Below are 13,830 nucleotides of genomic sequence, written 5' to 3'. Positions count from 1 at the left end.
TCTTACCTGTGTAAATTACACCTGGAATGACATTCAAGAAGGCAGGAGACTAGAATCCTACTTAGAGGATTGGAGGTATCATCTGAGATCTCCCTCTGGCTCGGGGGTAATCAGGTCAGGGGAAAGCACTTTTTTTCAGAAAGTCTGACTGAATGTGCCCATGTCTTCCTTCCTCTCCAAAGGAAAGTCCGAAAGGCAGCTGCTGACAGATAATCGATCATTTTTGAAATCTTACTTCCCTTAGCAGATAATTGGCAATACTGTACATGTATTTATTCATTGAACAAATATTTCTTTAAAACCCAGGACATGCACAGCGCTGTTTAGCAAATCTCCACCGTGGAGCAGATATTCCCCTGGAGTCAGGAAAGCACAGATGCTCCTTAGCAAAAGGAGGAGCTAAAGACCAGAGTGGTGGCTAAAAGCGATGACTTGTGCATGGATAAAATCAGCCCATCGCTGGAGGTGAAAACTTGGGAGGACATGATACATTTTTTGCTTTTCTCCCTCCAGATAGAAATGACTAATTTCCCAGCTTCCTAATAGTCCCCATAGCAGAGTTCAGCAGCCTCCCAAAAGCAAATATCAGCAAAGCTTTATTTGCTTGGGAGGGAATGGTTTTCCTCAGAAAGGAAATTTCAGGACAAATTGATGTCAGTGCCCCCAGAGCCCTTTGCTTACCCATGACTATCCTATTTGCTCTGTGTCTGATTACCCGCCTCTAGCCAGGGATGCTAGGAACCCTTCAAGAGCAATAACTATGTACCAGCCATGTTTGTATCCCCAAGGGGTAGCAGAAACCCTGACTCACAGAAGGCATATACAAAGTGTTTAATGGGTGAATACTAGCAACAAAAGCCTTTTTTCTTATTTAACCAATGTATTGGAACTTTTTCTAAATTATAATACACTTCCCTATCTCATTAAACTGATTTCACTAAATGTTTTTGCTTGCTAAGTCAGTGATTCAAAATATATTGTGTCAGTCCCTGTGCTATAGACTAGCAAGCTCCAATTTTTTTTGATCTCACATTTCTATCAGCAAAAACTCAGAATCATAGACACCCAGTATATTTATAACTATTTATGCATAAATTATATATAAGCACTGCTGAACTAATATACTCTGTACCTTGTGAGATGTATGCAAAAAATAGAAACTTTTGAAGAGTGAGATAAAATACAGAACCTTTATTATTTTTACCCTGTAATGTGGCAGATGTATCAAGAGTGAGGGAAGTATCATACCTGCCATTTTACTGTTGTTCACTTGTGCTTGCACTGTTTGAAAAAAAAGAAATCCAAAGTTTCTTTGCAAAAGTCATTTTAAGTCACTGGCCCATTTAATAAATTAGTTAAAACTACATAATCTAGCCCATAAATGCATTTAACCAGCACTTATGAACTGGGATAGATTTCAATACCCCAGGAGCCAGCTAATGAGGGGAGAGGAAGGTGCCATTTCAAGCCTTCTCCCAATGTCTAGTCTCACTCTTCCCATGGGATAATTGAGAAATGGCCACTGCTACAAGGACTGATTGAAGGCACATCAATCGGTAGATAGATGAAATATTAGGAAGGCTTAATTCGCCTTATATTTTTATATTTAAAAAATAGAAATAGAAGTTCTAATGTTTTTGTCTTGAATCACACTGAATCATCTTACCCACCCCTAAGGACGTGCGCACCACCCCACCACGAAACCAACACACACAAGTTGGTGACCATAGCTATAGACAACATCCCTATCAAGCCTAGCGGTTAAGAGTAACAATTCTGAAGTCTACATTTGAATTTGAATTTCATCTCTGCCATTTACTAGATGTGTCGCCATTTTTTTTCACTTCTCTAAACCCCCATTTCCCAGTCGCAAGCAGGGAGTAATACTTTAGCACAGAGTTTTGAAGATCTAATGTAAGTGCCTTAGCTCAATGAAATCTCCCAGTTAGCCCTCAATTGTTTTGAGTCAGTTACTGCCCTAGGCTGGATGCAGCAAGGCTCTTAAACACCATGTGCCCTGACGATAAAGTCTTATTTCTTTTCCCAACTTTCTGTTATTTTTAACTTTTTCAAATGACACTGAAATTGTTGGAAAAATAATAAAGTTAACATCCATGTATTCTTTGTGTAGATTCAATCATGGTTGACTTTCTTGCTACTTTCAAGTAAGTCTAAGACAAAATAACACTTTGTCTCTGAATACCTCCTTGTGAATCTTCTAAAAGCAAGGATAGTCTCCTACACAACCACAATACCATGATTACACTTAAGAATATTAACAGGAATTCAGTAACATCATCTACTACCTATATTATATTCAAAATTCCTCAATTATCTCAAAACTCTCTCTTAACCCTCAGTACCCACCTCCACATCCAGTATTCAGTTAAGGTCTTCACATAGCATTTGGTTGTTATGCTTTTAGAGTTTTGTTTTTGTTTTTATTTTCATTTACAACAATCTTCCTTTCTTTTTCTCCCTCTTCTTTTGAAGAGTCAAGGCCAGTTGTCTTATATAATATCCCACACACTGGATGTGTCTGATCATTTATTTATGGTGTTACTTAGTTTATACCTCTATCCCTAATATTTCCTGTAAACTGGAAGTTGTTAAGTCAGTAGCCTGATAAGAGTCAGGTTAAATATTTGGGGCAAGATTACTTCTTTTTTTTTTTTTTTTTTAATACAATTTCATCTGAAAGCATTATTGAGTTAATGGCAGTTGTTTTGTTTTGTGTTTCTTTTTTTAAATTTTTTATTTATTTATTTATTTATTATTTTTGGCTGTGTTGGGTCTTCGTTTCTGTGCGAGGGCTTTCTCTAGTTGCGGCGAGTGGGGGCCACTCTTCATCGCGGTGCGCGGGCCTCTCATTATCGCGGCCTCTCTTGTTGCGGAGCACAGGCTCCAGACGTGCAGGCTCAGTAATTGTGCCTCACGGGCCTAGTTGCTCCGTGGCATGTGGGATCTTCCCAGACCAGGGATCGAACCCGTGTCCCCTGCATTGGCAGGCAGATTCTCAACCACTGCGCCACCAGGGAAGCCCCAAGATTACTTCTTAACTGAAGTTATCAGACGACAGTGCTTGGACCATCCTTCTTTATGCTCTTTGGTTTTGCTAATCCCTTTGTTTTCAGCAACCCCTCCACTTTGTCAGCTGCCTCCCTCTTTTATGTAACTGTACAATTCTGTAGGGTGGGTATGAAAATGGTACCACTGTGTTTCTATAGTCAAGTATTCAGGACCCTTGACAAGCTTTAAACTGAGAGTGTCTGCCTTTACTGAAGCCAGTAGTTGAAATGGTCAGAAATCAGAATCAAGTCCCGATAAGTTCTCTAAGAGGGCTCACATTTTCTCTGTGGATCCCAACAGTATCTATTTGGATCAGATTCCTATGGCATAACAGAAAGTGTTGTTTAACTTTCACAAGCTGTCAATAGCATAGATGAAAAATATTTAGTACACAGGTATTACCAATAGTAGAGTACTCCTAATGTAACACTGGACAAATGGTAAATATAATTTGCAAGTATTGGAGAGAGTTAATCTGTCCTAGAATCGCTCATTTGGGAAGCAGGGAAAAGAAGTTGTAAATTCCACATCTGATCCCAGGTCTTCGTTCCCATCAAGTTTGTATTATTAATGAATTAGGGCTCACTCTTACCGTCAGTAATATATTTCTACCAAGAATGCTTGCTAACATAAAACTTAGCACACTATTGTGTACACTTAAGTCTCCAGGAAGAAAAAAAAAACAACTCAGATCTAGAGCTACAGCAAAGTAAGTTACATTATTATTCAAAAAGAAAAAGAAAAGAAAATGAAAATATACTTCTAAACGGTGTGAGAATTGAAAAACTTTCTTGATACCAGAAAACAAAGTGCAATCATTCAGCTAGTCTTTAGAATCAAAGGCATATTCCTCTCCAGTGGCTAATAGTGTCCATTTTTTTCAGCTGTCTGCCTCACCACCCCAGCCTGGAAGTGAATTGGATGATGTTTTCGTGCAGAATGTTAAAACAGCATTTGCATCTCTCACTGCGCCGTTGCCGTTATCGCCTTCAGTTGCACAATGAAAATGCCTGGCTTCTGAAATGCCAGAGTGAACGTGACCTGATTATAAAATGTGCTGTAGTGAATGGTCAGAAGGGACCCTCACCCCTCACTAAGCCAGATACAACTCCTGGGAGGACCCTCAGCGCCTCCCCACCCTTTTGAGATAAGAGCCCACAGTGTGTGAACCCCCCCCCCAACTATTTTGTGTTAGCCATAAGGTCTATGACTTTGTAATATACTAGGGCAATGAAACCCATTTTCTCAACCAACATTTATTGAACACCTACTGTGTGCTGAGACCTGTGTGTCTAACTCATCTCGGTTTGCCCGGGACTTTGCGGTTTGGGGCTGAAAATTCAGTGTCCTAGATTCTCATATGTCCCGGGCAAAATGGGGTGGTTGGTCACCCAACCCCTTCTAAGCACTGAGGATAAAGACAAATTAGAACTGTCCCAGCCCTCAAGATGCATGTGGTCTAAGAGAGAGTCAGAAAAGTAAGCCAATTATAAGGGATCGGAGCCATCAGTACTCAGAATCATGAACAGGGCCCCATGTGGAACACAGAAAGTTCCATCCAAACTTAACCAGGGGACCAGAGAATGCACCATGAAAGATGCAATACTTGAGTTTGATTTAAAGAAAGAACAGCATAATATACGCTGTTCAATTTGGCAAATATTAAAAGAGGAGATATCTGTGGGATGTCATGCAATTTTACTTTCTCTGTCTCAAAATATATATATTTGGTTCAGATTCCCACAGCATAAAGGTGGGATTTCTATATGAAAAAAAGCAGACAGGCGAAGGCTTATTCTTGGTATATTTATTATGAGACAGAATAAAGCTTACAGTATTTCCATCCTGAAGCTGGTCATCATTTTCTGGACTAGCAATGAATATGTAATACCTATTTCTGCCTCTGGGGTTTGTGTTTAGAACAGTGAGGTTGAGTGACCTAAGTAGGTAGTCCAGATTAGAGGTTAGAGACATTGAAGTGACACCCTGCCGAACAAACCAAATGTGAAGGATTTTATTTTTGACACGTTTTATTTTTTTAAAAATTCAAACTTACTGAAAAATTGCAATTTTTGAAAAAATGTTATACCTCCATCTAGATTCACCAATTATTAAAATTTTCTTACATTTGCTTTCTCACTCTCTCTTGCTCTATACATCTATGTGTTTTTATTCTTATTATTATTCTTGAACCATTCTAGAATAAGTTGTGGAAATCATAACTCTTTAGTTCTAAATACTCCCGTGTGTATCTCCTAAGAACATGATATTCTCCTGTGTTATCACAATATGAGTTCATGTTCAGGAAATTTAACACTGATACAATATTATCTAATACAGAGTCAGTGTTCAAATTTTGCCAACTATCTCAATAATATCCTTCCTGGCAATTATTTTTCCAATCTAGTGCCCCATCCAGAACCGTCCACTGCATTTGGACGTCATGTCTCTTATTCTTCTTAATCTAGACGAACTCTTCAGCTTTTCTTTACCTTTTATGACTGACATTTTTGAGGAATACAGGCCAGTTGTTTTGTAAAACATCCCTCAGTTGGGGGTTGTCTAATGTGTCCTCATGACTGGATTCAGGTTATGAATTTTCGCTGCATAAGTGATAGGTCCTTCTTGTCCCATCACATCAGGAGGCACCCGATATCAGTCTGTCCCGTTACTTTGATCACTTGGTTAAGGTAGAGCCTGCCAAGTTTCTGCACCGTAGAATGATGACAATCGTCCTTTTGTAATAATGTCATCTGTGGGGAATGCTTTGGGATTGTGTAAATATCCTGTTCCCCTTTAAACTTTTACCCAATATTATTTTGCACTTGTACTGGTTTGCTAGGGCTGTGTAACCACCAACTGGGTGGCTTACAACAATAGAAATTTAATTTCTCACAGTCTGGAGGCTGGAAGTCTGAGATCCAAGTGTCAGTAGGGCTGTTTCCTTCTGAGGCTGTGAGGGAGAATCTGTCCCAGGCCTGTCCCCTGGCTTCCGGTGGCTCGCTGGCCATCTCTGGTGTTCCTTGGCTTGTATATGCATCACCCCAATCTCTGCCTTCATCTTCATGTGATGTCCTCCCTGTGTGTGTGTGTGTGTGTGTGTGTGTGTGTGTCTGTGGCTAAATCTCCCCTTTTAATAAGGACAAAGTCATATTGGATTAGGGCCCACCCTAATGACCCCATTTTAACTTGATCATCTGCAAAGACTCTATTTCCAAATAAGGTCAAGGTCACATTCACAGGTACTGGTGGGCAGGATCCAGCATCTTTTGGGGCGGACACAATTCAACCCACAACAGCATCTATTGATGATACTTACTGAGTTCAATTATTACTATGAGATGGCTGCAGAATGGTGGTTTTTCTATCATGCTTTCAACATTTCTTAGTTGGTGTTTCGGGGGTTTGAAGGTTTTTGAATAATTGTTAAACAGAGAATGTCTGTCCATCTATGGCTGGATAGAAACGGCCACATATCTTTAAAACAAAAATTTTTTAAAAAACCATAACGATATGTACCCACATCTGTGCTAGGAATTGTGAGCAGAAAACAACTGGCATCATCACAACCCCCTTAGCCAGTCAGATGGGCTGGAAGGAGAGCCAGGGGGAAGCCTGTGGACCAAAGTCAGCACAAATGGGGGAAATCAGAGAGTGCAGTTTTTAAGCTACCCTAAATATTTGCTGATTGTAAGCTACTCCTTGGAAGGTCATTACTTGTGGATTTTTTTATGCTCTGAAACAAAAGTAACATCACACTATTGAAGGATGTGTACCAGGTTCTTGGATTCAGCATTCTGGTCATCTTCAGTACTTACTGGTGAACAGATATTTCCCATGACTGAAATCTCTGTCATCATCAGAATCACAAATAAGCAAGGGCCAAACACTGTACAATTCTGTGTGTTCTAAAATCATGAAGCCAGAGCCTATGCCAGACGCCCCACTACCGCTCGTAGAATTGCTCAGTAAATTCTGAATTTAGAAGAAGTGCAGAAGGATAAGAGAAGCCATTGCCCCTTTCCCTCTGAGAATTGGCTGCTGTTTCGAATATAACTTTGTTTCTGAGACAACCATCTAGTTACAAAAAGATTTTTATGGATAAGATATTATTCATCTTTCTTGTATCAATATTCAAAATTCAGCCATCAGAACATTTTTCATCAGGAAAGGAGGACTGTGGCAAAAGCCTAGTCCTCAGCATATTTTTTCCCCATTTTTCAGAAGTGACATTTCACATATAGGTGCCAAAAGTGAATTGGGGTGGGAAGAACAGGAACCTTTGGAATTTATGGTTATTACAGAAATTGTAGAAATTATGATCTGATTGTCTGACCGGAAAATAATCTTGTATCACCTCCTAAAGAATCATGGGCTTTTTTCAATTAAAAAAAGCAGCAATACACACACACACACAAAAAAAAACAAAACTGTACAATTCTGGAACTACCGAGAAATATGACTAGGGACAACATGAAAGATCAGAGATCTTTTATTTCTTTGTGTTTCCTCTTAAACCTGACAACAGATCTTTGGGATTTTTTCTCACATCTGTACTCCATCCACAGTAAACACAGAATACTTTGTTTCCAGAAACCACTGATTACAAGTGTCAGTGGTCCTCCCTTCTAGAATGCTGTATAGCTTTGCTAGGACTGTCATAATGAGGTGTGGGCAGCTTAAACCACAGAAATTTATTGTCCCACAGTTCTGGAGGCTAGAAGTCCAAAATCAATGTGTCAGCAGGATTGGTTGATTCTGAGGGCTGTGAGGAAAGGATTTTTTCCAGGTTTCTCTCCTTGGCCTGTAGATGAACGTTTTCTTCCTGTGTCTCTTCACATTGTCTTACCTCTATGCATATCTCTGTGTACAAATTTCCCCTTTTATAAGGACACCAGTCATATTGGATTAGGGCCACTCTAATGACCTCATTTTAACTTCCTTACTTCTGTAAAGACCCCATCTCCAAATAAGGTCTTATTCTTGAAGTACTGAGGGTTAGGGCTTCAGCATACAAATGTTAGGGGGACATAATTCAACCTATAACAGAGGCATTTCAACCATCCACAGATTTTTCCCAATGTTCATGTAGACAGAATAGGAAATAAGGGTCGTGACTGCATGAAACTAGATTCTAATTATGGAGCCAAAATTGTACTGAATCTCTCTCTCTACCTTTTCCACAGACAAAAAGTCAGTGCTGAGACTGAAAGCACTAAAGACGCTGGTACTAAGCTCCTCCCGGCCATCCATCCACAGGGCTGTGGATTTTACACGTGCTTGTATTTGTAATGACTCTTCTCTCTGCTGCTAGAGATTTTTAAGTGGATTTGGGTTGCTGTTCATTGTCCAAGAGTGTGCTGTGTGGGCTTGTCACTTGGTCCAGTGCAGGGGTTACCAGCAGCTGAATTAGTGACAATATTCATTTCTTGCAGAAACAAGTAGACCTTTGGGGAAAGTGCTGTATCTCTTTGTGCATCCTTTAGGTGCATTTATCTGACATCCAGGCATATGAATCCTAAAGAATATATTGAAGGTGTTTGCAATAGAGAACACCTATTTCTCCCAGCTGGAGAGGGACCTGAAGCCAGTTGAGATGCTTCAGAAGTTTTTACTTCAAAGGATGCAAGGACAGAAAAGATGGAAAACCAGGAGCCAATTACCTGAGAACTCTCTGCTGGAATCTAGAGGGAGATGGAGAAAGGAAGAAGTGAGGCTTTCCTGGGCAACAAATCCTGCAGGATGGTGTCTCTCTTAAAGCTGATGGAGAGTCTGTGCTAGTCCTATAGCAGACTCTCTAACCTTCCCCTGAGTTGCATCCTTGTGTAGAAATGGACGACGCCTGGGAAGAATGTTCACTCTCTTTCCTTGCTTTCTTGATCAGGTCACAGACATAAAAGAGAAACTGAAGCTCTCTAAAAAGGTCTGGTCGGCATTGCCCTACACCATCTGCAAGGACGAGAGTGTGACGGCGGGCACGTCCAATGAAGAGGAATGTTGGAACGGGCACAGCAAAGCCAGGTGAGGGCGGCTCGCTGTTCTTATGGACGGGGCATTGCACATCTAGCCCTGGAAGGCTCTCCTGGCACAGCGCTGCAGACCTGTTTATGCAAAAAGCAATGGAGGGTGGAGGGACAAGTCGTCACTTAGCGACAGCTGTTCAGAGTGACAGGTTTGATGGGCACCTGGGAGCACTTACTCTCAAGGTGCCATTAAGCGTGGAATCCTTGTTCTGAATGCCTCGCCTCTGGATGAGGACAGAGGGATGGTGACAGATGCCAGGTTACGGACATCCTGAGATCACAAAGAGCTTTTTATGTTCACTTACTGACTTTAAGATAGCAGAGCTATTTTTATCCATAGTTAAATTTGCACAGCTTACTGGGTTTTTTCCATCACAAGTTAAACAGGAAGTGAACATTCAACTGTAATTTTTTTCACCCTTGGAGAAAAAAAAATATCGAAGTCTCATTGAAAGGGTTAAGGAAAAAGAAAATGACAGACAGACAACCAGGAAAGCGTTCTCACAGCTTCCGTGCCTTGAAAAGTCCTATTGGAATCTCCTGATGAGAGATGGTTCTGTTCTTATCCTCTGCTCTGCTGTCCAATGCTACTGTCACTTGGTATGGAATTTCTGAATTTCTTGATTCAGCCCAGAAATGGGCTTGGCCTGAGTTTTCACGGGGTGGAGAAGTTGGACGGGAGAACTGGCTGGGAGTTGGCAGGCCGGGCAGCCCCCAGGAGAGGAGTCTGCCTGAGCCCTCCTCAGTGGGGATGCAGGTGGGCAGAGCAGCTGGTAAATTGCACTCAATCTTGGGGGATCAACCAGCAGGTGGAGAACCTAAGCGTGGGGACTGTCCTGGGGCGTTATTGGGCGGTTTCAAGCATATGAAGTAGCTGTGATGAAAAGGGAACAAGAAGATTCATGGATATTAAGTTCAGAAGAAGCTGCAGAAGGAAGGGGTGCAAGTGAGGTGCTCACTGGGTGTAACTTCTTACACTGCTGAGTTGCATTTTTTAGCATCTATTGGTAATGAGATTATTAGCCATACTAGAGAGAGCTTAGCAAGATGAAAACAAGACAGCTGTAGAAAAAACTGTAATCATTTCAAGTTACCCCCAAATATCAATGTGCACATCTTAGATCATGAGGGTCCAAGAGGTTGTGCATGGTATCAACAGCATTCTCCTCAAAAATGCTTGGTAATTTATCAGTGTCTGACCTTTCAGGAAGGATACCTTGGGCCAGAAAATTCAGCTGTGAATTAACAGCTTCTAATGTGTCTTTTCCTAATGACTGTACAAAAAGACACTGTAAAGGATGACCAGGTGGCCTAATGAATAAAGTGGTTGATTTTCCGAGCTGCTCTGTTGCCCATCTGTGTTTACCTTTTAGCCTTGGCTAAAACAGCGGCTGCGTTTTGAACTACATTCCCGTGGATAGTTACACAGGTTACTGGATATTAGCTCATATGCAGTGTCTTACAAAAGGAAATATAAAAAAAGGCTTTGGGCAGGGACTGGGGAGCGGACTACATTCCATCAAGAAAATGAATGGGGAAGATAAAGACCATTGACGTTAGAGCAAAAAGAGACTGCGATGGTTCAGCCAAGTTCCTCACTGTGTCAGGAACCAAGACAGGGTAAAACATTAGTCTAAGGTTAGCCGACTAACAAGGGTGAAAGCTGAAATTTCCCAAACCCTAGCGATTATTCTTTTCACTTTAATACCCTGACTCTAGAACAAATGACAGATAAATACTGTTCTCCCCAGGTTAGAAGAATAAATGAAACAGAGTCTTTGCTCTGTAAAAGATTTAGTGGGTCTATATTTGGTTCATTCAGTTCATCAGCAATATTATTAGGCACTCCCTCAACCCAGGCACTGTGCAAGGCTCTGTCAATTAAGTGCTATGTGATGGCAGTGGCGTCTGTCAACACATGAAAAGGCACAGTGGCTTGAGAGAAGACAGTGGATTTTGGAACTTTCAACACCCTCCTGTTGGACTGTAGGTTGGGAAAGGACCACATAGGTGGAGACACACCTGGATCAGTACTCAGGGACCAGATTTGAATTTTATCCTGAGGTCTATGGGAAGCCATTGAAGGATTTTATGTGGGCGAGGGAAATCATCAAACTTAAAATCATAAAATCATTTGCATGAATATTCCAGAATTTAACCCACTGTACTATTAAAAAGATAACTCTGTCAAATATTTGTGACTCAAATTATATTTCCATTGAAAAATTACAATTTCAAGGGGTTTTTTTAGTTCCTTTCTTTTTATTTCTTCCACTGGAATGGAATCTTAATATTATAACTTTATTTATTTATTTATCTATTATTTTTAGCTGCATTGGGTCTTCGTTGCGGTGCGCGGGCTTCTCATTGCGGTGGCTTCTCTTGTTGCGGAGCACGGGCTCTAGGCACGCGGGCTTCAGTAGTTGTGGCACGCGGGCTCAGTAGTTGTGGCTCGGGGGCTCTAGAGCGCAGGCTCAGTAGTTGTGGCGCACAGGCTTAGTTGCTCCACAGCACGTGGGATCTTCCCGGCCCAGGGCTCGAACCCGTGTCCCCTGCATTGTCAGGTGGATTCCCAACCACTGCACCACCAGGGAAGCCCTATAACTTTATATTTAATAACATTGTAAGTAGATAACCAATAAAGATTTGTTGGATTAAATTTAATTGAAGTTTTCTTCTCATCCAAATATTAATTGATCGAGGAACACACAAGAGAAGTTTTCATTAAAAAAAAAATTCCACTGAACTATTTTGCAAGTTAAAAAATCCGTTTGTAACGCAGGCAACCTATTTTTTTCCCTATTTTTGAAGTATGGCCTTTCAGATGATAGACCTTCTTAAATGTTTAGGAATGCTTGTAAAAAAGAAAGAAAGGTTATTCTTGTCATCCTGTGAAATAAAAGAACCAGAATCTTTATTTAAAAACAAAAAAAATCTATCAAGTGTTTATATATATGGAACAGCAATGTCTATTAGCATTGATAGAGATTGTCTGGCGTTTTAAAACTCACGGCTGTTTTAAAACAGGGATGAGACTGCCGGTCACCCAGACATTTCTTCCTTTCTTTGTATTTTATCCATCTGATTCCTTCAGCCAGTCTTTGCAGTCCTTTTATCCTATCTAAGTATTTGCTCAGACTTGTCTGCCATTATTCATATTTCTCCTGATTGTTTTCTGCGTGCAGCTCCAAGCTCTCTACCATACTTCCTTGATTCAGAAGCATGCCTATTTCACGTGCTAACATTTCTGAAATCAAAACGACTCCTACAGTGGATATGTCTCTTTACTCCAGTATGTATTATTTTCCCAAATAGGTGTTAGTAAATGAATATCACCCGTTGAAATTAATGATGACTTGAAACAAAACAGGATACACACAGATGCGGCAGCTGTGGTAACCACAGGGTGAAAGTTGCTGTGTTGAGATGACGGTCAAGGGTATGTGAGTAATCGTTCCCCCAGAACATAAACCCACCTTCATCCCCTGCTCCCACCTTTGCCCATCTCTGGCAGGTCTCACTTTGCTTCAGTAGCGGAGCAGGTCTGGAAACAGGAGGTGAGGTAGAAGGAAGAGACTGTGCCCTCTGAGGGGAGGAAATTGTGGGCGCACCGATGACCCTGTCAGCACGTAAATCTCCATTTGACAACAAGACCAGGTGGTCAGCAGAGGCCCTTCCCTGCTTCTCCTTCCCTTGCCAACCACTGGGACAATTTAAAGACCAGTGCAATAATGTCTGTGAGAATAGGTGGTAAACTCTAAAGCAGTGCTTCTGAAGTGTACAGGCTAAAATCTGGGAGATCTTGTTAAAAATGCAGACTCTGATTCAGTAAGTCTGCGGTGGGCCTGAGATTCTGTATTTCTAACAGGCTTGCAGGAGATGCAGATGTTGCTGGTCCAGGGACCGCACTTTGAGTAGCGAGGCTTTAAGGCAGAGTTGCCAGATTTAGCACGTTAAAAACAGCAGACACCAAGTGGAACACACTTACATTCAAAAAAGGATTCATTGTTTATCTGAAATTTAGATTTCACTGGCCGTCCTGTATTTTATCTGGCAGCCCTACTTTAAGTTCCTATTAATATGTAAGATGTTCCCTTTTTCAGTTCAGGTGCAAGCCTCAGGGAGCATGTTACGATTTGCTGTTTTCTCTTTGCCTCCAAGGAAACCCTTGATGTTTCCCTTAATGGGGTTTTTCTTATATGAAAAACAACAACAGCAACTGGGTTGGGCAGGTCACATGGTTCATTTGTAACATCACCCACTAAAGATAGCCAGAGCCCAGGCCAGGTTGAAGTCATCTCAACAATGAATTGCTTAAGCTTCACAAGTGCATCAAGAGGGAATTTTAAGTTGGAAATGCAGCACAGCCTTCATGAGGCAGGATATTGTCCGCACAAACCTCTGGTCTCTAATGAGATGCCTTTGTGGGCCAAGGATGGATCCGGTCATTACTGGATTCAATTAGTGTCTTAGCTCAGGCTGCTATAACAAAAATACCGTAGACTGGGAGGTTTAAACAGAAATTTCTTTTCTCACAGTCTGGAGGCTAGAAGTGAACAGGGTTGGGTTCTCGTGAGAGCCCTCTTCCGAGCTTGTGGATGGCCGCTTTCCTTCTGTGCCCTCACATGGCAGAGAGAGAAGGCTCTGGTCTCTTCTTCTTATAAGGGCACTAATCCCATCATAGGGGCTCCACCCTCACGACCTCATCTAAACCTAATTACTTCCCCACTACCCCACC

The 13,830-nt window shown here is 41.3% G+C and overlaps 1 protein-coding gene across 1 annotated transcript in view; it reads left to right on the top strand.

Annotated features, from left to right (window-relative positions):
* GPC6 (glypican 6) overlaps positions 1-13,830 on the top strand; it is a 1,059,846-nt gene that overhangs the window by 1,030,366 nt on the left and 15,650 nt on the right. The window contains exon 7 of the mRNA XM_061170848.1: positions 8,954-9,090. Within this exon, the coding sequence (XP_061026831.1) occupies positions 8,954-9,090 (137 nt within the window). The remainder of the gene's footprint in view (positions 1-8,953; positions 9,091-13,830) is intronic.

This window comes from Eubalaena glacialis, chromosome 16 (assembly GCF_028564815.1).
Source record: "Eubalaena glacialis isolate mEubGla1 chromosome 16, mEubGla1.1.hap2.+ XY, whole genome shotgun sequence".
NCBI lineage: Eukaryota > Metazoa > Chordata > Mammalia > Artiodactyla > Balaenidae > Eubalaena > Eubalaena glacialis.
The sequence above is the reverse complement of the archived record's forward strand: the minus strand, read 5'-3'. Positions and strand labels throughout refer to the sequence as shown.